We start from the raw sequence: 23119 nt of genomic DNA, 5'->3' as shown, positions 1-23119 counted from the left end.
GTAAGCGCCAATCCCTGCCCCAAAGAGTCTGTAGCCTAAACAGGCAAGACTGAAAAGGTTGGGAGAAAAGGAGGATTATGATGTCCCTTTTATAGATGAGGAACAGAGGCACAACGAGAGTAACATCCAGATTTTTAAAGGTATGCAGTTGTCTGTCTCTCCTGAAATCAGTCTGTCTAATGTGCTTAACTACCTCTGAGTTCTGGGCCTGAGGCTGGGACAGATGTAAGTTATACCAGTATTAAATTATACTGGTACAAAATGTTCACACAGCTGTTACATCTGTCTGCTCCCCTTACACCGTGAGTGAAGTGAAACTGTTATAATTTTAGCCCTGTTTCATTCGGAGACTTAGCTCCCTTATACTGCTCTACGAGTGGACAGATGCAACGGTTAAACCAAACCAACCTGTGTGTGCCCCTGAGAGGCAGGTCCCCCTCATCTATTAAATCGGTTTAAAGTGGCATCTGCCCACATGCCCACGTTAACACAGGTTTGAGAGATGGCAGGGAACTGCATCCAAATTCAAGTCCAGGCTACACTTCATTCCTCATCCTTTCCCCTGAATTACTGGAAAGAGCCTGCTGTTAAAATTCCCCAGAGCAGAGGTTCTCAAACTGCGGTCCACGGACCCAGGTGTCTGCAGAAAGGTTGCGGAATAATCAAGAATACCTGTACTTGTAAGGTAGGACCACTCGTATTAAAATATGAGTTGTGTGCTTTGATTTGTAGAACAAAAAAAAAAGTTTATTAACTTTTTATTTTAAACTTTTTATTAAAGTTTATTAACAGTGGTTTGCCGAGGCCCTCGGCAATTTTCAAGTGGTCCGCGAAAAGAAACATTTGAGAACCACTGCCCTAGAGAAAGCTTATCTGCCAAAACATTCCCTTCCCTGCATCAACACAAACAGGTGCACACGCATGGAAGACCTGCAACAAACAGCAATCAGTGCAAATATTTAGACAGCCATTCAGAAAGGGTATGATCTGTGAATTCCAGTCCTGAGATTAACATCATCAGTATATTCATATTAATAATATTAACATTATAACTAATATTAACTAATAACTAATATGGCATCTTATGTTTACAGCAGTGGCTCTCAACCTTTTTAGACTCAAGGTTGCCCCTCAGAAAACACCACCTCTTAGCTTCCACTTGGCTTTTGACAACAAAAAAATAATAGAGCAATTTTTTTGTTGCACAGAACTCAGCACGACCACAAGACAAAATGTTAGCGGCACTATAGGTTCCTACTAGAAACCTCTGGGTTCATCTTGGGACTTGTGTAGGTGTTTGCTCATCTAACAGTGCTCTGTGCAGCACCTCACAGCACCCTTAAAAGGATCTCAGCACCCCAGCGTGCTGTGGCACCCTTGCTGAGAATCCCTGTTTGGACAGCATCATCATTTACCCACCACTGAAATGCAGCTGCTTACACATCGTGTGGATTAGCTGCTTTAAACGTGCACAGCAGTGCAGATGTAAAGGGAAAGTGGGAGGCACTGGGGTTTAGGGGGACAGATCACTGGATTGTAACACAGGACATCCCATTTCTGCTTCTGTCCCTGCCAGTGGCCCAACCAATGACCCTGGGCATGTCACTTCTCCACGCCTCCATTTCCCCCTCTGGATAAATGGGGGATGATTGCAATTCTACAGCAAAGGGGGCTGAAACCCACTGGTGATATCCGTGATATCAAGGATAGGAATTATTCTTCCCCTGAAACTGCTGGTGAAAGCTAGGCAAGCGGGACTCCGACCATGTCTGCAGGGTTAATGCCTCTCCCCTCCAAAATCAGTAGAAATCCAATTGCTGCTCTGAGTCAGGGCCTCTGCTTTACATTTCAGCTGACAGAGCAACTACACTGGCTCCTCGCCGGTGCACTGGTGAGGTGCTGACACTGACACTGCTGCCCCCTGACGAGTCACCAGTCCCAGTTCACGTGATCCCTGCCTTCCCAGGAAGGTCTCCCACCCAAGTCCTAGCCAAGACTGCCCACGCCCATAACCTCTTTAGGAACATTGTCCCACCTCCCCTCTTCATAGCTCAGCCTCTCTGAAAGTGCGAAGAGACATTGCCTTTGTGCCGCCATAACAATTTCGATGGTGTGTCCCTAAGCAGGGCAACCCTGGCTTTCTCTGCTTACACAGACGTGCCCCAGGGAATCCCCAGGCACACCTCTGCAATCAGGGACACCTCACCCATCGTCTCCCACAGGATTGGGCCCCTACAGGACAACATCCCACCACAGCTAATCCACTTCACATGACGACATGGGGTTATGCCTGAGCCCACCCTCCAGCTAGGCCTAAAGCAGATTCGGATGGGCCCATTTAAAATGCAACACTTTCATATAATCATAGAAATGAGGGTGGGAAGGGACCTCAGGGGGTCACATCTAGTCCAGCCCCCTGCTCCAAAGCAGGACCAGCTCCAACTACATCATCCCAGCCAGGGCTTTGTCCACCCGTGTCTTCAACACCTCCAAAGATGGAGATGCCACCACTTCTCTGGGTAACCTGTTCCAATGCTTTACTATCTTCCTCATGAGAACATTTTACCTAATATCCAACCTCAACTTCCTTTGCTGCAACTTGAGCCCTTTGCTCCTTGCTCTGTTGTCTGCCCCCACTGAGACCAGTCCAGCTCCATCCTCTTTGCAGCCCCCGGCAGGGAGCTGAAGGCTGCTATCAAATCCCCCATCAGTCTTCTTTTCTTCAAACTAAGCCCACTTTCCTCAGCCTCTTCTCACCAGTCATGTCCCCAAGCCCCCCAACCATTTTCACTGCCCTCCGCTGGACTCTCTCCAATGTGTCCACATCCTTTCTGTTGTGGGGGGGGGCCACAGCTGGACACAGGACTCCAGATGTGGCCTCCCCAGTGCTGAATAGAGGGGAAGAATCACTGCCCTTGATCTGCTGGCAACGCTCCTACCGACGCAGCCCAGGATGCTGTTAACAGTCTTCGTTCCTCCAGAAGTATAACCAGACTGGGTGACTGGGGCACCAGCCGCATGCACTGATTTTAAGGGGAGCACAAAAATCTCAGCAGCCACTACTGCTGTTGCCCCAGCCACCAAAAATGCTTGTCACACCTGCTTTCCTTATCCTAAGAGACAGCTGCCAGCTCCGATCCTACTGGATGCCTGAGCAGACACCAGGAAGCAGCACTGGAACACAGAGGATGAGAACAGGATTCATTTTTCTTAGCATAAGCTAAACAGCAGAAGATAGGAGAGGGTCTGCGGTATATCTGAGTTATCAGTCTAAGAACAAAGGCCATATTACAGTATCTGAAAGCTTCACAATCAGTACACTTATTCTGCCACCTCCTCTGAGGGGCAGGGATGTGCTATCATTCAAAATTTTTACAGGTGGACAAATGAGACAGAGGTCCAGGTTCTCCAAGCACAGCTGGACCAAGATTTTTGCATCTGGATGATTCATAACCTACTTATTCCCTGTGGGCTGCTGAATTCAGGATAAGTCACTCAGCTGCTTGCTGTGACTTTTTACTGCAAAGGGCACTGCTTCTCCACTTAGCTGCAGTGGTCTGGAGAATTGCTCTTTGAAATAAATGCTGCAGCAAGCAGGTGGAGCACAGCCATGCTCTGGCACAACTGTTTTCTGCAGCTGTATGTGGCTTCTGGCCAGCTCACAAGCCTTCATCTTCTCAGGGGGTCAAGGAACCTAATGCTCCAAAGAATCCAGGTTCTACTGTGCTTTGGCACCTATTTCTCAACACAGCGTAGACACCATAAGGCTTTGGGGGGATATGAGCCTGTGCGACTGCTCTGGGGCAAAGCTGAGTTCCAGAAGTGCCAGGTGAGTGCCTTGATGCCCGGGCCATCCTCCCTTCAGTGGACATAAAAGCACGACTTGGAACACCATCTAACCAGTAAGGGGGCACCTCATCTGCATCTTATTTCATTTTCTTCATGAAACAGGGCCGCCTGGTAAAGTTCAGCCCTGTGCCTCTGCCAACAAGATAACGCACATTAACCCTGCTCCTGTCAGCTCCACATGGTGCCAGTATGGAACAGCCCATCTTCCTGTTCTGTTGAACGGCTTCATTACCATTATCTGTATTCATACCGGATTAGGCTCTCTCCTTGGCAGCCAAAATGGCTTTATAGTGACACACACTCTTCCATGCCACTGGACAAAGGACCCAAAACTGGAAGGCACTGAGTGTTTCTTGCAAGCTGCTGTGCACCCTAATTCTCAATGAAACCAGTATGGTGTAAGTAATTTGTAGAGAAGTTTAAGTCAATGCATTAGTAAAGAACTGGGGCAGCATGAATTCAGGATTACCTTGAGTATGAAAGTGAGCTCAAATAAACTTCCTCCCCTCTTAGTTATTAGCTACAGATGCAAAATAGGCAACATGTGCTCGGGATTAAAGAAAACATCCAAATACAATGAGGTACAATGGAGAATCCAAACTCCCTATTTCTAGAGGGGAGGGCAGCATTGGTGAGGGATGATTGCTCTGAATATGACCATGGACTGACTGGGTGGTTTGGTGCTAGCTCTTGTGATCAGTAAAAGTATGGTCAAAGCTGGAAACAGAAGCAATAGCTTGTACCATTTTTAACCAATTCCCAATCACCTACTACAGACTGGCATCCAGGCCACTCAGCTAGGGGCTGCCATGGTTTCAAACAGGGTGGGAGGGGGACAGGACTAGTGCTGGGTATAAAATTCTAAAGAGGAAAAGATTGAGGGGAAAAAAATCCTGGAGGAAACTCTGATCTTCCACCTCCCTCACCAGACATCCCACAACCTCAGTCCATTTCTACCTTTCAACACAATAATTTTGTAGATTCATAGATGTTAGGGTCGGAAGGGACCTACCTCACCAGATCATCGAGTCTGACCCCCTACATAGGCAGGAAAGAGTGATCAGATGACCCAGCCAGATCCCCATCCAACCTCCTCTTGAAGCCCCCCAGGGTAGGGGAGAGCACCACCTCCCTTGGGAGCCTGTTCCAGACCTTGGCCACTCTCACTGTGAAGAAGTTCCTCCTATTGTCCAGTCTGAATCTGCTCTCTGCTAGCTTATGGCCATTATTTCTTGTAACCCCCAGGGGCACTTTGGTGAGCAGAGCCTCACCAATTCCCTTCTGCGCTCCCATGGTGAATTTATAGGCAGCCACAAGGTCGCTTCTCAACCTTCACTTGTGGAGGCTGAAGAGGTCCAGGTGCCCTCGTCTCTCCTCGCAGGGCTTGGCCTGCAAGCCCTTAACCATCCGAGTGGCCCGTCTCTGGACCCTCTCCAGGTTATCCACATCCCTCTTGAAGTGCGGTGCCCACAACTGGACGCAATTCTCCAGCTGCAGCCTGATCAGCGCCCGATAGAGGGGAAGTATCACCTCCGTGGCTCTGTTTGTCAGGCATCTGCCGATGCACGATAAAGTGCCGTTGGCTTTGCTGATGACTTCGTCACGCTGAAGACTCATGTTCATCTTGGAGTCCGCTAGGACTCGGAGATCCCTTTCCACTTCCATGCTTCCAAGCAGGTCATTTCCTAGGCAGCAGGTGTGCTGGACACTTTTCCTCCCTAGGTGCAGCACTTTGCATTTCTCCTTGTTAAATCGCGTCCTATTGTTTTCTGCCCATTTGTCCGACTGTCCAGGTCTGCCTGCAGTTGTTCCCTGCCCTCCGGTGTGTCCGCTTCTCCCCACAGTTCTGTATCATCCGCAAACTTGGACACGGTACACTTTACTCCCTCGTCCAAGTCACCAACGAACACAGTGAAGAGTACCGGTCCAAGGGCCGAGCCCTGCGGGACCCCACTGCCCACGTCCTTCCAGGTTGACACCGACCCATCCACCACCACTCTCTGGGTACGACCCTCCAGCCAATTTGCCATCCCCCGGACTGTGTAATCATCCAAGTCACAGCCTCTTAACTTGTTCACCAGTACGGGGTGGGATACCATATAAGGCCTTCCTCACGTCTATGTAAACGATATCAACCCCTACTCCTGTGTCCAGGTGTTTTATAACCTGGTCATAAAAAGAAACTAGATTAGTCAGGCATGATCTACCTGCTACAAACCCATGCTGGTTTCTCCTCAGCATAATTTTTGCTACTGGGCTCTCGCATATATGAGCCTTAATAATCTTTTCAAAGACTTTGCCAAGGATGGAGGTGAGACTGGCCTGTAGTTGCCTGGATCCTCCTTCCTCCCCTTCTTGAAAACAGGGACCACACCGGCCCTTTTCCAGTCCTCCAGGACCTGGCCCGTGTGCCACGAGTGCTCAAATATTCTTGCCAGTGGCTGTGCAGTGACACCAGCCAGAGCCTTCAGCACCCTCGGGTGGAGCTCGTCCGGGCTGCCGACTTCAATGCATCCAGTCCTTCCAAGTGACGCTGCACCATCTCAGGGTCAACGCTTGGTAGTCTGGCACCCTGCTCTTGTCTCTCTACGAACCCACTGTGGGACTCGTCTTGCCCCTCGTTTAGGAAGACTGAGGCAAAGACCTCATTGAGGAGTTCAGCCTTGTCCCCCCTGCCTGTCCCCAGTTGCTTTTGCCCATTCAGTAGTAGTCCTATTCCACCCTAGGCCTTCCTTTTACTCCCTATATATCTGAAAAACAATTTTGTGTTATCCTTAACTTGGGATGCCATCCTCAGCTCTATGGCAGCTTTGGCCTTTCTAACTGCCTCCCTACAACTGCAAGCTGAGGCGGCATACTCCTCTTTAGTAATCTCTCCCTGTTTCCACTGCTTATATGCCCCCCTTTTTGCCCTTAGGCTGCTCTGGATTTCTCTGGTCAGCCAAGGAAGCCTCTTGGCCCCTTTCCCCCCCACATCGGGATCATCTTCCTCTGTGCACGAAGAGTCGCTTCCTTAGGCACAGCCACCCTTCCTGGGCTCCCATCTTGCCAGATCTCTTACTCTGCAGTGCATCATTGACGTCAAAGACTTTCTCTGGTAACTATTGATCTGCACAGCCACAAGTGACGGATACTTACGCCTGGGTTCCAGAATAACTCTGCAAACACAACCAGGTCAGCAGAAGAGAGCGTCACCCCCATGTTTGCAGCGGTGATGGACAAGACAGCCACAGAGAGTTTCTCGGAGACCTGGAAATTCTGGCACAGAGACTGGCGCTCGGCTGAAGGCGTGGACCCATCGATGCGAATATACCCAACACACTGAGGAAAGGGAATGGGAAACGCACATTACCAAGGCTTTGTTTTCACATGTTCTACCAAATTTCCTTCACAAGACTTGGGGAGAGCAAAGAAACCTCAGAGAGTTACTACACTGCAGCAGTCTACCATTCTCTGCCTTCATAGAATTTTATAGATGCTACAAAATCTGCCACTTGCTGAACAACAGATGAGGACAGTGTGTAAAATAAACACCATGAACTTAATATCAGGTATCACTGAGCTGTTATTCATTTTTAGCTGTATTTTAAAGAAAAAAAAAACTTCTTTTAATTAAAGCAGCGTGTGTACACATATACACACACATACATATATAAAACAGTGCAATATATATATTAATTTAAACATTTTAAAAAGTGATATTTTATATAGATATAGATACATTTTAAAAAATTAATATACATTTTAATTTATGTGTGCGCGCACACATTTTTATTTATTTATTTTTAAGGCATTTGCAGGACTTTTTAAGAAATTATCTGAATAGTTCCTTATGCTGCCAGACATAAACCACAATTCAAAACAAATGTCCCCAGTCAGCAACCCCTCCATCTGGTCAGCTGTCATCTAGACCCTGATCATGACAAAGCACTAAGACAGTGATAAGCCTACAGCTAGGGGAGAAGTGGATAAAAAAAAAGTTGAGTGCAGACCTGAGTACCACCCATGTACTGATGCTGCTGCCACAGTGTCCCAGTTTCTTGCTGGAGACAGGACATGTCCCCACACGATTCCAGGAGAATGAGCAATTTTCCAACTCTACCCCCAGACTTATCTCCAGGAGGAATTGGCTGCTTTCAAAGTTATATTCTACCTGGCTCCAGCCAATACCCCCTCATAAACAGAGATTTCAAAAGGATATAGAACAGATTAAAAAAAAAAAGACAAGGAAGTCTGACTTTTGCTTATGACCACAGACTGCTAGCCAGCTACGTCACTGCAGTCTCCCTGCAATAGTCAGATGCAAAAATTCAGACCAACAGGGATCCAAGAAACCAGACGGATGCAGTTGTAGCCAGGGTCAGTTTGCTACTGCTGTCTCACCAACCATCAGCAAGGAGTAACAAGCGGCAGTGGCAAGACTTGGTACCAGTACGGTACTACTGAAAGCACTGGGCAAACACCAATCCGGGTTGGTGGCTAACACCAAGGAACATTACCTGCAGGGATGGTCCCTGTGAATATGAACTGCAGAGCCCATAAGGCAAACACATTCTGGACCTTAGCTATTCTGCTGAGGGTGTGCTAGAAATCTCACACAGTAGATGATCTGTGTCACTAGCTTTCATAAGCAAGCCAACTTGCCAGGACTTTTGCAATCTCTTAAGCAGTTGTTGCATTGGGACAACAATAAAATGAGCAGGAACCTGATTTAAAAGCTTACTTTTTTCTCCAGTTCCTCACTTATTGCATCCAGTAATATCTTGTGATGAGCAAACACCAGGAATTTCTCTCTTCCACTTTCAAGTAAGTCCAGGATGTATTCTCTGCATGAAAAAAGAAAAAATAATAACTCTAGTTATGTTACCCCAGTCCAGATAAATCTCAAATCCTAAATCATCCTATTAATCTGTAGACAGAAACCAGAAAACCTGCTAGCAACAGAAAACAGACTTCAATAGTACATTCTGATTCTTTACCCAAATACTCACAGATTCAAAAAAAAAAAAAATCTAAGGAAGCATCACTATTTACTTTTCTGTCCGGAGTTGTTTTTAATTGCTTCCCTCTTTAAGTTGGTCCTAATTCTACCATTCAATGTGATACTCAAAGTTACTTCTGTTCATCCAGATATTTCATTCATCCATTTGCACTTCTAACTTCAGTGTCTTGGGCAACACATTCACTATCCAAGAAGCAGTGATCCATAACATGTTTTTTAATGTTACTTTCAATTTATAAGTAAAAAAAAAAAAATCATCAGGACACCTCAAAAGTTATTTCTCTGCCAGCTAAGAAATACAAGAGCCTGTTACATAAGAGTCTTCTGCAAGTTATCTACACCTTGTTCGCAACAGGTAAAATAAATGTTGGCTTTTAGCAAGGGTTGATGGTTCAGCAAACTGCCAGGATCAGGACTATGAAGGGTTTCACTACAAAGTAAGGGTTTTCAGCATGGCTTAGGTTAGCAACAACTGAAAAAATCCAAAAGGACCTTCATGCCTTGTAGCTATGCCATTAGGTTACTGGATTCTGTAATGCTTGACCAAGAAATGCTGACTGTTTCAGTTAATTCAGGGCTGTCCCACTGGCAGCCCATGGACTACATGTAGCTCGCAAGGGGCTAAATTGCAGCCCCCAAGCTCCTGCTGGGATGCTGCTCCCTCTTCCAGAAACCACTTCCTGCCCCCACCCCAGGGGATGAGGCAATACGGCAGACTGGGGAGCCGAGAGTGAGACTGGGAAATGCAGCGTAGTGGGGACTGGAGGCACAGTGCAGTTAAGGGGGTGTCACAGGTATGCAGTACACCAAGGGGGTCACATCCATGGGGTGTATGGTCCAGTGGGGGGCTATGCCCTGCCCTGGTGCACCCCACTGGGCCTATGGCCCCTGCTGGTGCAGCCCCCAGCCAGCTGCAAGTTGGACAGCCCCGATTTTTCTTTTTGTTTTTTTTTAAATTTGTTTTTCTTTAAAATACATCCAAAAATGAATAAGTATCTCAGTGATACCTGACATTAAGCTCATCGCGTTTATTTTATATGCTCTCCCCACCTGTTGTTCAGCAAGTGGCAGATTTGGTAGCGACAAGGTACAGCAGCACCATGTGTATTGTCAGAGGAAGCTGGTCACTTTGGCACCTGAGAGGCTGTGGAAGGCAGTGTGGGACTGCAGGGCAAGTACATTAACTAGATGACATGTGCATCTTTAAAAGTTCATAGTAGGCATCTCATAGAAATGAACAGAGCAGGTCTATTTGAGTCAGGCCAACAGCAGATTTGGGGAAACAACACTATATGGGTTTTTTTCAGCTCACATTTGCAATAAGAAAAAAAACCACCTCTTTTTAAAGAAAGAAGAGAGAGACCAGAGTGCAATATAGTGGCAAACCAGCAGATGAATTCTGCAGCAAAGTCTGAGACCGTGAAATCACCCAGACCTCGCTGCCAGGTCATTACCATAGGACAGCAGTTCAATGGACTATAAGAAATAAATTGCTGGAAAGCTGGAGTCATCTGCTTCATCATAAAAAACAATCCACTTTCTAAGCAGCCCTCCCAGACTCCTTGGCAGTCTTGGCAGAAAAGCCAAGGATGGAAACTGACCAAAAGAGATCACCTCTGGGGGGGGCAGGAGTTGAAAGCACCTCTCTGGGGAAACATTTTCTGTTCCTGTGATCCCAAAGCAGCTCTGTGGGGAATCTGAGAGTTTCACGGCTGTCAACATGCCACCTTTAGCGAGCACTATAAAGGCTAAGCTCCTTCGATAACTACATTGGCTCAATGTTTTCTGTAGCAGGGTGGCAATAACGTGCTTGGTTTCTTGAATTCCTTTCATCCTATCGATTTATTCCTTTTAAACGACAGCAGGGCCCGAAGCAGAGCACTTGATCCAAACCCCGTGCGCTGGGTTACTTCACTTTGGCTCAAACCACACAGTTGAGTTCTCTGCCTGGAGTTAAGCCAGCAGAGTGATTCAGAGAATGCGTCAGCACCGCAATTAAAACTAAATGCATTTTTTTTTAATGGGTTCAAAATGACACTTGGTTTTGCTGCAACATTATCTCAAACTCCCTTCCTCTTTTCTGGGAAGCAAATCCCATTTTGCTCAGTAAAAATGAGCCACTGACATCCAACTTACATGACAGAGTGGATTTTGGCTTCGGCGGTTCTGTTATAGAAGTGGAGCAGAGCTTCCTTCTCTTCTCGTTTCTGTGAAGGAGGACAGAAACGTGTGTCAGTTTTCAAGCCGCCTCCCCCTACTTTCTGTTGGCAGTCCCAACATCCCACTACTGCCAACCCACCATGCTGGGAAAAACCAGACAATCCTGCATTTTCTTGCATATCACATACCCCAGAATGAGAAATGCACCTTGATTTTTGAAAGGCAGAATGGAAGGGGGGAAAAAGATTTCCGTAGAATAAGAAACTGAGCAGCAGCGAAGGAGCCCCTGCTTCCTATTCTGTTCCTTTGAGTCTTATGTGGATCTTCCTTTCACTTTTGTTGGGCAAGGGCAGAAAGGGTTTTTACCATATTTTTTACATACAATATGCATGGCAAATTCCAGCAGCTGATCGGGGGAGAGGTATGTGGTGTATGCAGGAAAATAAGGTACTTACAAGAGATGGATCACTGTGTAGGAAGGGAATGTTTTACATAATATTTTTGGGAACCGACTGAATAAGCAGCAGAAAAGGACCTGGGGGGACAGGGGACAAGAAGCTGATAAGGAGCCGGCAGTGTGTCCTTGGTGCCAAGAAGGCTACCGGCATCATGGGCTGCATTAGTAGGAGCATTGCCAGCAGAATGAAGGCAGTGATTCTTCCCCTCTATTCAGCACTGGGGAGGCCACATCTGGACTGCTGTGTCCAGCTGTGGGCCCCCACTACAGAAAGGATGTAAAATGTTGGAGGGAGTCCACTGGAGGGCAATGAAAATGGTTTGGGGGCTGGGGGACATGACTGGTGAGGAGAGGCTGAAGGAACTTGGCATATTTAGTCTGCAGAAGAGAAAACCAAGGTGGGATTTGATAGCAGTCTTCAACTCTGTGCAGGGGGGTTGCAAAGAGGATGGAGTTGGACTGTTCTCAGTGGGGGCAGATGACAGGACAAGGAGCTCAAGCTGCAGCAAGGGAAGTTGAGGGTAAATATAAGCAGGAGTGCACTGATATAGATTTCCTTGGCCGGTACTGATAGCCAATTATAAGCCAGCCATATTGGCTGATACCGATCCAATAGCCGATTTACAGGACTGCAGTCAGGCAGCTTGGAGAGCAGCGCTCTGCTGGTAAATCTGTGGGGGAGGAAAGGGACATGGCGGGGTGCAGATTGAGGCCCACATGCTGAGGCAGGGAGTGGGGCAGGGGCTGCCCAGCCAGCACAATGAATGGGACCCTGTGGCCAGGAGCAGGATGGAACCACAGGAGGTTTGTCCAGGGGGTGTGGGAGAGTGGCGAGGGGAGGGGAGGGAGGCGTCTCCCCGCCACTTCACACCTCCCCAGGGGAGGCATGGTGGATGCATGTCCTCCCAGGATTTGTGCATAGGGAGAGGGCAGGCAATCCGCTGAGGGCTGGGGTCAGGGTCTGCACCAGTCTCTTCCCAGAGGGGGGCTGGGTGGGACAGCTACAGGGAATTATGGGGTGGCTATAGCCCACCCCCAACCTGCCATAGCACCGCCCTTCCTTGGGGCTCTCCACTCTGCTGCCCTTCCCTCAGTAGCCCCACGCTGGCCGCGCGTCCCCTGCCTGCCCCACAGCATCAGGCTCACAAGGGAAAGGCAGCTGCGCAGAGTGCCCCAAGCAGGAGTGGCACGAAAGAGGGGGGCCTATAGCCACCCCAAAATTCCCTGTACCTCCCCCGCCATAACAAGCCCTCCCAGTGCTGCAGCTGCCCGCCCCACGCAGCTGAGCCTGCCTCGCTCCCAGCCCCCTCACTGGGAAGAGGCCAGTGAAGCCCCTGGCCCAGAGCCTGCAGCCCACCCTCACCCCACACAGGAATCCAGGGAGGGCATGTCACCCATGCCTCCCTCAGGGGTGCATGCAGCATTGGGGAGCCATCCTCCTTCCCACCTCCCTGTGCCTCCTGGACAAGCCACCCACAGCTCCATCCTGCTCCCCACCCCAGGGTCGCATTCACCACCCTGGCTGGGTAGCATCTGCTCCTGCCCCAGCCCCACTCCCTCCCTCACCGTGGAGACTTCAATCCGTCCCCCAACACAAGCTTACCAGCAGGGCGCTGCTCTCCAAGCTGCAGGGCTACATTCCTGGCCACATGCACGCCGCATGTATCGGTGACACTATCAGCTACACCAGCCAAAAAAAGCCAATGGCTGATAATGTTAATTTTCCTTTTATTGGTGCCAATCCAATATGCAACCGGTATATCAGTGCACCTCTAGATATAAGGTACATAGATAAGATGCAAGCTGAGGTTAGATATAAAGAAAAAAAAACCTCTCTCACGAGGAAGGTAGTAAAGCATTGGAACAGGGTACCCAGAGAGGTGGTGGCATCTCCATCCTTGGAAGTTTTCTTGGATCCGGGTAGACCAAGCCTTGGCTGGGATGATGTAGTTGGGGCTGGTCCTGGTTAAAGCAGGGGGTTGGACTAGGTATGACCTCCTGAGGTCCCTCCCAACCCTCATTTTCTATGATTCTCTCTCTGTAGCACCCATCCATACAGGACAGACCCCTTCCACATGCCAAACAAGTGCTCCCCCCTCCAGCCTGCTCCAATGGAATAGCACCAGCTCTGCACCCACAGGGGATCACCATGCCTTCAAGAAAGTGCAGAGAAGCAGGATTTGCCTCTGACTAAAAACCAAGAGCTCCTAAGAACTAAAAACACAGTTAACTTAAGAAGAACCTTTTAAGGACAGATTTCCCCTACAATCACTTGAACACTGCAATGTTGTATTAGTGCCAGAGCACTATCAAGTGAAGCAAAACTGATCACCGTTTTTTTCATTGTCTGAGCAGAAAGACATGCCTAAGAAAAAGATCCCAAACAGAATAAATGGCACAAAGATGGATTTCGAATGTTCTTTCAGTTTCAGGATGCCTCAAATTTCCAAATGCTACAAGTGGTTTTAGATGCCCTGCCTGTGATCACAGAATAACAGAAAAGCACAATTGGCAGGGTCCTCAGGAGGTCACATCCAGCCCAGCTCCCTGCTGAAGGCAGAATCCTCCCAGTTAAGTTTCTGTGAAGCTTGCTCTTAAAAACATCCAAAGCTGGAGACTCCACAGGGTCTCCGGGCAGCCTCTTCCAACGCTCAACTACATGCAGCCAATGCAGCCAGTTGTTCAGAAAGACCATGTCCCTGCCATGCAAAAATTAGCCTCCACCCCATCTCCTTTAAGTTGTGACATCTGACACAACAAAGGTCAAGTGCAATGCAATTCCTAATCTCAATGGCATCCTTTGAATACAAATATCATTTTATTTCATAATAAAACTTTAAAAAACCCTCAATAACATCCTTTTAATACTACCCAGGATTCGTACTTTAAATTCATATAAACAATCTCCCCCCAGGGACATTCTGGGCAGCTACCCCATATCTCAGCAAAGGCTGCCTGTCAAAAGGACTATACTTGCTTTTATAAGAGCTCCTCCTTGCCTCCTGATACATATGGCTGCTCTGCACACACATACCCAGATGACAGAAACAAGCAGCAAGACCAGGGAGGGAAATCCTCTGGGATAGTTTATGCAGACGAGAAGAGAGTCCCCAGGGGTTTGATACACAGAGCGGTATTTTCATCACACAGGGAAACGCGGTCTGGGATTTCTAGCTGCACCAGGTCACGGGCAGACTCGGTTTTAGTTAGAGCAGTGCAGGTGCCCGTCTCAGGAGCTGAATTCCCAGGTGACCAAAGAGCTATGGAAAGAAGTCAGGTGCCGCAGCAGGCAGGAACAGTGCAGGCTCAGGTTTGGTGGGCTGCCAACAGAGCACTGACGTGTTTGAGAACCATCACATGGACATACCTCATGTTTGTAGCCAAACACACCCTGAGCGTTTTAGAGGCCTGGTACAAGGCAGGGGCAGATTCTGTCCACACCCTTAACAAGCACGTTCAAGCCACAGCTGCAGCCAAATCATAGCAGAGCTCATTTGGCAAGGACAGAAAAAGCACAGTATGACTGTGCCAGAACATCTGCATAGGGATACACTGGTGGTTCTGATATAGGCTACGACTGTGTTCCTGCTCTACCACTAACCTCCCATGCAATCTTGAGCGACTCAGTCTCTATGCCTCAGTTCCCCACCTGTGAAATGGGCACATTACTTCCTCCACTCACAGAAATGTGACATAAATATAGATTGTGAAGCACTCAGACACTCTGGAAATGAAGCCAGATAAGCCCATAGGGGAGACAGAAGAAAAACTTTAAAGTTAAGGCACTGGACTGGATCTCAGGAGACCTGGGTCTTGTCTCCAGCAATGCCTCAGGATCCATGTGAAACCCTGAACCAGTTGTACCACAGCTCTGCATCTGTAAAATGGGGTTGATAATATTTCCCTATCCCAGAAGGATGTTGCAGGTACCATTTAAAGTTTGGTAGATGCTTAAATGCTAAGATGCCAGGAGCAACAGCCAAGCCCATAAAAATAAAATCATAGGAGATAGTGGTTGTGGTCCACAAAAAAGAGGGGAGCAGTGTTATATTTATAAGGCACATGCGGAGAAGATATACAGAGAAGGGGAAGATGAATGGATAGGAGCAATGGCAAAGGGACAAAGAAAGAGAGAGATGTACAACATGAGGGGAAAATGAAAAAGCCATAGCTAAAGGAAAAGGAAACAGACTTTATACATTCCAGGGCACCCAAAAAGAACCATTTAAAACAGCGCCTTCAACACCAAGATGTTCTGAACATCTCTGCTGCTCCAAGAACCTGAGCTATTGTTTTCCCCTGAAGTTTTTAACACCTTCTAAAAAAGTTTTGGGAGATGAAAGCCCCTGAAACGTCAGGGGTCCGCCAGCCATGCAGCAGCTGACTCACATTTTTGTATCCTCTGGCCATCTCCTTTGTAGCAGCTGCCAGCACAGCCTTGGTCTTCGCATTAATGCCCTCGGGAGCGACCACAACCACTGTGCGCTGCTTTGCTGGAAGCTGGGAGAGCACGTCCGACTTCAGGCGGCGGATCATGATGGATTCTTCCAACAGAAGCTTGAGCTCCCCTAGATTGGACGACCTGGAGTAGTCCCATCCCCACGGCATCTGGGAAAGAACACAGCATTATCATCAGCACCAGAGAGAGCCTTCGAGCCATTCCTAGTCAGCAGAAGATCTGGCTAGATCAGTGCAGAGCAGATGGGAGATGCATCCAAAGAGGAAACGGGAGACCATGTAGCTCCCTATCCCAATTCTAAGGGTCTGCACTGATCTTTGTGTCATAGGAGGCTTTTAGGGTCTTCTTTGCCTGTCTGGTTGGGCACATGTCTGCACAAGTGAGCTTGCTGGGACCAGCAGGGATATAGCCACATTAGCATGGATACAATGCTAAGTGAGTTGGCCTGGGTGTCTCTGAACAGAACCACATTATGCTGTGGCAATGAGCCCTTTCTTGTGATGTGTTTACGCAGTGTCCCTCCAACCAAACAGGCCTCTTATGTTCTGCTGTCCTTGGTTTCTTGTCCACGTCTGACACCAACTCTCCAGGCTGTGCTTGCTGTATACTTTACGCTATCTAGATTGCCTGCATGGATTGCTAAAGGAGGACCGAGCCTTTGGACTTGGAACAACAGCACAACCCAGGAAGCGTACCCAGTATGGCTGGCTGTAGAGCGTACCTCCTGAGTAACAGCTCTAGACAGACTGTGATGCAGTGAAGAGTCACGTTAACACGCTCAGTTTTTGGTAACTGCCTGCTTATATTCTGGCAATCCCGGTAAAAAAGTTAACTACTTATATACTGGCAACCTCAGTCAATTAATTGCTTTGTGTTTAATGAATAATTTTCTAGTCAATAAAGCTTCTGAATGATTATCAAATGAGTGCCAGTAGTTAATTGCATAGTTCTCCTCGCCCACAAAAATGTAAGGCTCAAGTTTCAGCCCAACAGCCTGGTCCCCTGAAACACTCCAGACCTTGAAGATTACAAGGGAGGCTGCTCATGGCTTTTCTGATGCGTGTAAAATGCTCCAATGTTCAGTCTCATAGGAGGGGAAGACTAATTCTGAACAAAACCCTGCGCATGGGATTTCAGCAGAGCAGCTTTATCTCATCAGTACTCCCTTGAAGTCCTTCCCAGCTGTTCTACCCCTAAGCCGGCTATTGCAGGGATAATGGGCCGACCCTTCTGCTGTAGTTTCACTAGGGGAAAAATCATACTCTGCTTATTTATATGCAAAACTGGAAACCAATAAAAATCACCGCCAGGTGCTTGGCACTGTGGTTACCTGCAAGGTGTGAGGCAGTGTCACGGTGCACCACACTGCTGCCTGCCTCACATACGAAGCACCTGCTCCCCGGGTGCCCTTGATGGGAGCAGAGCTTCGTTGCAGGGTCAGCTAAAGGCTGCAAAACCAACCCAGACTCAAATGAAGACCTGTCACAAACCACATCCTCTTTTACTCCAATGCCCTGGGCTATTTTTTGGCCTGCCTTCCCCAACAGAAACCTAAAAGGTAGGAAAGAAAACTAGAAAAACAAAACCCTATGAATATCCCTCTCCTTGTCCCAGCATCCCCTGCTCCCCTCTAGGGGAACAGAAGAGAGAACACAGTGCAGGCAGCTGAGGACAAAGGAGGAACCAAATAGGCCATCACCAACCAAGTCCTCCTAAATAAGCATCCTAGTTTCTAACTGGTAGGAAACCCTGAACTACACCATGTCATATCTGCTCCCAAGAACTGGCAAACTTCAGCCTCAGGCACCTTTGACTACCTTATGATTCGCTTACCCCAAGCAATTATTCCTACATGACTATACTATTTATCTATGAATAGTCTGGTTCTCTACTCTTCCACAGCAACATAACAGTAGCAGATGAAGGCCATGGGCTATGCAACTTGATAGCTATATCAACATCTGAATGATCAGAAATGATCCTAGCAATGAGTTCTGACTGCTCATTTCTAAAACAGAAATTGAAGTCGTTGTAAGACATATTAGTAAACTGGGAAAACAGATAGTCATGTACCATCCTATTACAGAGGGGTTTATCACTAGAATTATTAAAATATACTTTGATATTTTCGATTTAAAAAACAGAAAAATTAATAAAAATGTATTCTGCTACATGCACATCTGGCTTTTGTCCATAGTAACCCAGAACAAAAGCATCCAACTGTGATTTCCTTACCAAAGCGTAGCAGAATTGCACTTGAGTCAGGAAATTTATTGAAGTGTTTGGAAAAGCTGCCAAAAATCTTACAAATGCAGAGCATGTGCTGAGGTAGAAGTTGCTTAATTTATTTGACCTTTGCCAACATCAGCCTATTTGAAAAATAGTTTTGTGGCATCTTCTTCAGAAAAACAGTTAACCTTATGTTGTAAATAAGGAGGTGGCATTTCATTTGTTGTATTTTTATAAAGCAAGGGTGCCAAGGAGTTGACTTGTATACCAATAAAGTTTCTGTTTTATATCTTTTCTTATTGCATCTGTCAGACTTGCAGTTTTCGGCCACAAAACTAAATCAATTCTTTTTAAATAGAAAATCTCCAGGATTTTATTTTAAATTGGATGGTTCAGGTTTGTCAATTTCTGATTAATCCGACAATGACAACAGGATTTACTATTAATAATACGTCAGATTTATACAGCAATCAACAGTTCTCCAAATGCTTTACAAACCATCTCTATGTAATTCTACTCCCTGCTACTGCAGAGCCGCCCTGTTTAACCAGGCACTGCAGCAAGAGTTTAGGACAGGAAGTAAACTCCAACACCTCATCCACCTGAACGAAACTGCAAGGAGGGATTATAGAGACGTGGAGAAACTGGCAAAACTAAAACGTGGTTAGAACTGCAAGTCTACAACCCTTTACATTTGCAGAGTTCAAAGAGACAATAAATCACCAAGACATTAGTTGGGATTTAGCTACGAGACAACACCTGCAGGGGTACAGTCATGCCAGTGCTTTTTTGAGACACTGGTCCATAACCAACCTACAGCAGCAGCGTGTATAACCACCTGTACCACTGTATATCCCATCCTGGCCTGATCCTGCTTAGCTTGGGAGGCCCAATGAACTTGTAGCCTGAGCAGCTGCAGCTCAAGAATTAACTTTAAGGCTCCCAGACAAAAAAAAACGCAATCACTGGGTGGGCCTTACCCCTCAAGCCAACATCATCCTTAAATTGCCCTTTTAGAGCTTAAAGGGCTGCAGCACATCAAACAAAAGGGAACCCCCAAATCAAGCATGTGGAGTAGGGTGTTTTAGCTTTAGGCTGCCGAACACCCCACAAATTGGGTCTCCCTCCTCTCTGCAAGACTCATGCGATTGTGCATATTACAGAGCTTTGTGCCTATGCCTGTAACATCAACTCCCTTCACCAAGAGGGGGAAAAAAAAAACATTTCCCTTCCTTATTTTATGGCCAGGCTGATGGACTGTCCTGCCAACCCGCCACCTCAGTTCAGCCCCGCGTGGCTCATTTGGCAGCCAATGCGCAGAAATCTCATTTCATGGTTTTCCATTGGCGAGTTATCCCTATTCTTTCTCAAATAGCTAGTGACATTCTTCCCAGGCCCACTCCCCCCGCTACTATCATTTGCTGACATTAACTACTGCAAAGCCTCTCTCAAGTAACCACCTAATGGACCAGCAATACTCAGTAGCCTAGTAGAGATCAGTCTAATGATGAAACAAGATTGTACTGGACACCTTGGGGAGGTATCGAAGGGGCTTTTGATGACAGGGGTGACACTAAATGTGGACCCTTCACACTGGTTTCACTGTAGGTGGCAAGCTTATTTATAAGGTGAAGATCACAGAGATCCAAGTCCTGACCTTTCAGAAACCCATCCTAAAGCTTCCTCTCTGCTCAACAGCCAGCATGTGCAGGAGGAACAATTTTATTTCCTTTATCCAATTCAATGTCCTACCTGAGGTCCGCATGGCTCGTAATTGAAGCAATAGTCAGCCATGTGGAACTCTGCCCCAAAGGGTTTATGATACTCAAAACCTATTTAGTCTTACATGCTGCAGTCCAGCCCTTTGTACTGCCAAAAAGATTAGGCCACATCTCTTCATTTCCCCCAGGGAAAACTCCGGTTGCTGTTCAGACAGGAAGAGTTCAGCAGCTGCAATGAAGATACACTGAATGCGCAGAGCTCCTAGAGTTTCTGCTGTAGCTGGGGAATAAGAAGGGTCCATTCCCTGCTGCATAAGCTGCATGTAATTAATGCTAATGCAGGGACCTCACAGAACCCAACAGCTAATCCTGCTTCCCCAAGCGGTGTGATCTATGCTAAATCAGCAGCACTGATATATTAGTGCTAAAGCCAATGGGCTGGTCAACCGTCACGGATTTCAGGAGCCCTGCTAGCACCACACCAAAGTAGGTGCTGTGATTTCAGGATCTGTGGATTCGACTACTTTGGATGAAATCCAGATACAAAGCTGTCTCATGGAGGCCCACTGTGAGCAAGGCACCCCAAAGAGACTGACTGTACACAAGTATTGAAAGCAAGTCAACAAGCAATTACTCCTAAGTCTTACACAAGTGACCACAAGCTGCTGTACAGTTATCTGCCAGCGCTCATACAGTGACTCAGTTTCCCCAACCCCTTTCTGGAGGGAGCAAATTATCCCCATTTTACAGAAGCTGAAGCACAGAAAGCTCCAGAGATATGATCAAGACCAAAGACAGAGTCAGTGTCAGAATGAGATCAGAACTCAGAAGTTCCTGGCTCCCACTCCTGCACTCCCATAACTAAATGACATAACACTTAGTCCCTGATATCACAGACAGACAGCTATCATACACTCCCTCCCCATGCTTCACCTTCAAGCCACTTCAGTATTTAGCTCTCATTGCTCCAACTGGGTGGTCTTCAGATCCTCACTCCCCTAACAGTTAGAAACTTTCTGCTTTCTACCCTATATCTGCTCATGGATGATTAACATTCATTTGTTCAGTGCTGAAATTTTCCTTTAGTATAAATAGCTCTTCTCTCCCCCTGGTTCTTTAAAGACAGCAAATTCTACCTCCCTCCCCCCACCCCAGCCTTCATTCTGCTAGGTTAAATGAGCATGCTTCTTTTATTCTCCCCTTGTAAGACAGGTTCTCCATTCCTACAATCATCCTAGCAGCCCTTCTCTGTACCTACTCCTGCCTGAATTTGTCTTTCTTAAACATGAGTGATCAGAAACGCATGCAGTAATTCAAAAGGAGATCACAACAGTGGAATTAATAGCTCCTTATCTCTGCCTAACATAGAGTATACACGTTTGCCTTCTTCCTGGCTGCATAGTATAGGCATACAAATAGATCACAGAGTGACTAGGAGCCACCAGTGTCTCTCTAGGTGGAGGTCTGAATACACAAAACATTTATTCTGGGGGGGGTTCATGCAGGTAACAAAAAGGAGCAGCTGGTTTGCAAAGCTCTAGCTGTGCAGCTCAATTCACATTCTTAATCCAGTTCAGAACTTAGTTCCTTTCAGTTCCTTTCTCTGCCCCTACCAGACATGTCAAAATAGGTCAAGTTTTTGTTGCATGATAAGCCGCGGAAATCACGCACTATTAGAACAAGTGCTCTACCAGCACTGAAGAGTCCTCAGCCTGGTTAATTCAGCCACTGGAGAACTCTCCCTGGGGAATTGCAGAGAACTGATGTCACAGCCACCACTCCACACAGCCTGGGAGCTAGCATGGACAGGGCATTGCTGTGCCTGCCTGAGCTACAGCTGTTGTGATGGCCCCTAGCAGCCGCATGGCAGCTGGTACAGATTAGAGCAGCCTGCAGCCTAATGCAGTCTGTGCAGGGGACTACCCCAGGATCAAGGAGTGCATTGCAAAGGCAGCTCAATGGCTTCATTCCTCCTTCAGCCCAGGAGTTGTTTTGCAGAGTCTAAATGCTAACGGTTTAACAAGTGTTAATTAAACCAAAGGAGAGGCAGCTCACCAACCAGTCACCCCAACCTGCAGCAGTCCCTCAGAGTCAGCCTTTTTGTCTGCATAAGGGCTATCAAGGGAAGATCGTATCATCTCAGGCTCCCCTACTGCTGCTGCAACCAATTTGTCTTTTTGCTTTCTGAGCTGGCATCTGATTAGGGCAGATTTTAATTGGAAAGCTCTGCCTCGCTAACCCCAGCAATGAGGGTCACCTGCAGCACAAAATGCTTCTCAGGAAGACAGCTTTCAAAATGCTGCCCTGAGCAAGGTTAGGGACTCTTCCTAAAAATCACAGGCAAAGCCACAGAAATTAGACGTTAAAACGCATGAAGGAAATCTTCACTTTGGCAGAGAAGTAAGAAGTCAGACAGCTCCATTCAGCGGTCTGTGATCACATGAGCAGGCGTGTTGTAGGTTGCACCACAATCGCATTGAACTACCTTCTTGGCATCACAGTACCGGAGTCCAAAGGAATGGAACTGAGGGAAGAAGCTGGGTCGGACGGCTGCAATCTGGGTATACAGCTCAGCAGGCCGCGACAAGGCAGGAGTTCCCGAGAGCAGGATCACTCTTTTGGCAGCCTGAGGAAAGAGCATTGAGCACGACTGTTACACAAATAACACAAGCAGAGTTCAGGGGTCGACTGAAGTAGCAGCCACTAATAATAAATCCCCTCCCACAAATTAAAACATCAGTGCAAAGTCTTCAAACACATCTGTCTTTGTTCAAGGACATAGAGAACTGGCAATCACCCACCACCTAGGTTCAGGTCTTTGCATCCAATTCCACTATTCAATTAGCATCAGATTTTAGAAGCGTGCTTCACACACATGCACCTGGGAGGTATATCTTGAGCATCAAGCTAACTTCTGCTGCAATGAAGTTTCCACAGAAAGCCATCCATTCACTCCACCTGACGCACACAAATGTAAGGGGCATGGGCAAGATTCTAATTATTATTATTTTAAATTGCAGAGTTAACTGTCAGGGGCAAACTATACTGCCCAAGGAGACCCACCTGCCAATCTAGATGGCTCATCAACACCAAAGCCATGAGTTAACAAACAGAGGCACATAAGAAAGCTGAGTGCAATAAATCATATAGGCAAGGTCAAAAAATAAAAACCTGCAAAGAGTGAGAGGAAAAAAAATCTACTTCATAAACAAAATCCTCCAGATGCACTTTTGCCCTCTTGG

At 47.2% G+C, this 23119-nt stretch overlaps 1 protein-coding gene across 5 annotated transcripts in view; it reads right to left on the bottom strand.

The window, feature by feature from the left end:
• SMARCAL1 (SNF2 related chromatin remodeling annealing helicase 1) overlaps nucleotides 1–23119 on the bottom strand; it is a 67087-nt gene that overhangs the window by 4390 nt on the left and 39578 nt on the right. For all 5 annotated transcript variants that reach the window (XM_090046085.1, XM_090046082.1, XM_090046086.1 and 2 more), the window contains exons 10-14: nucleotides 22363–22503; nucleotides 15858–16076; nucleotides 10988–11058; nucleotides 8573–8675; nucleotides 6988–7170 (exon numbers count right to left, since the gene is read on the bottom strand). In XM_090046085.1, coding sequence (XP_089902211.1) covers nucleotides 6988–7170; nucleotides 8573–8675; nucleotides 10988–11058; nucleotides 15858–16076; nucleotides 22363–22503 — 717 coding nt within the window. The remainder of the gene's footprint in view (nucleotides 1–6987; nucleotides 7171–8572; nucleotides 8676–10987; nucleotides 11059–15857; nucleotides 16077–22362; nucleotides 22504–23119) is intronic.

This window comes from Crocodylus siamensis, chromosome 4 (genome assembly GCF_052110815.1).
Source record: "Crocodylus siamensis isolate JL-2025a chromosome 4, ASM5211081v1, whole genome shotgun sequence".
In the NCBI taxonomy this organism is placed as follows: domain Eukaryota; kingdom Metazoa; phylum Chordata; order Crocodylia; family Crocodylidae; genus Crocodylus; species Crocodylus siamensis.
This window is presented reverse-complemented; position numbering and strand designations above follow the sequence as displayed.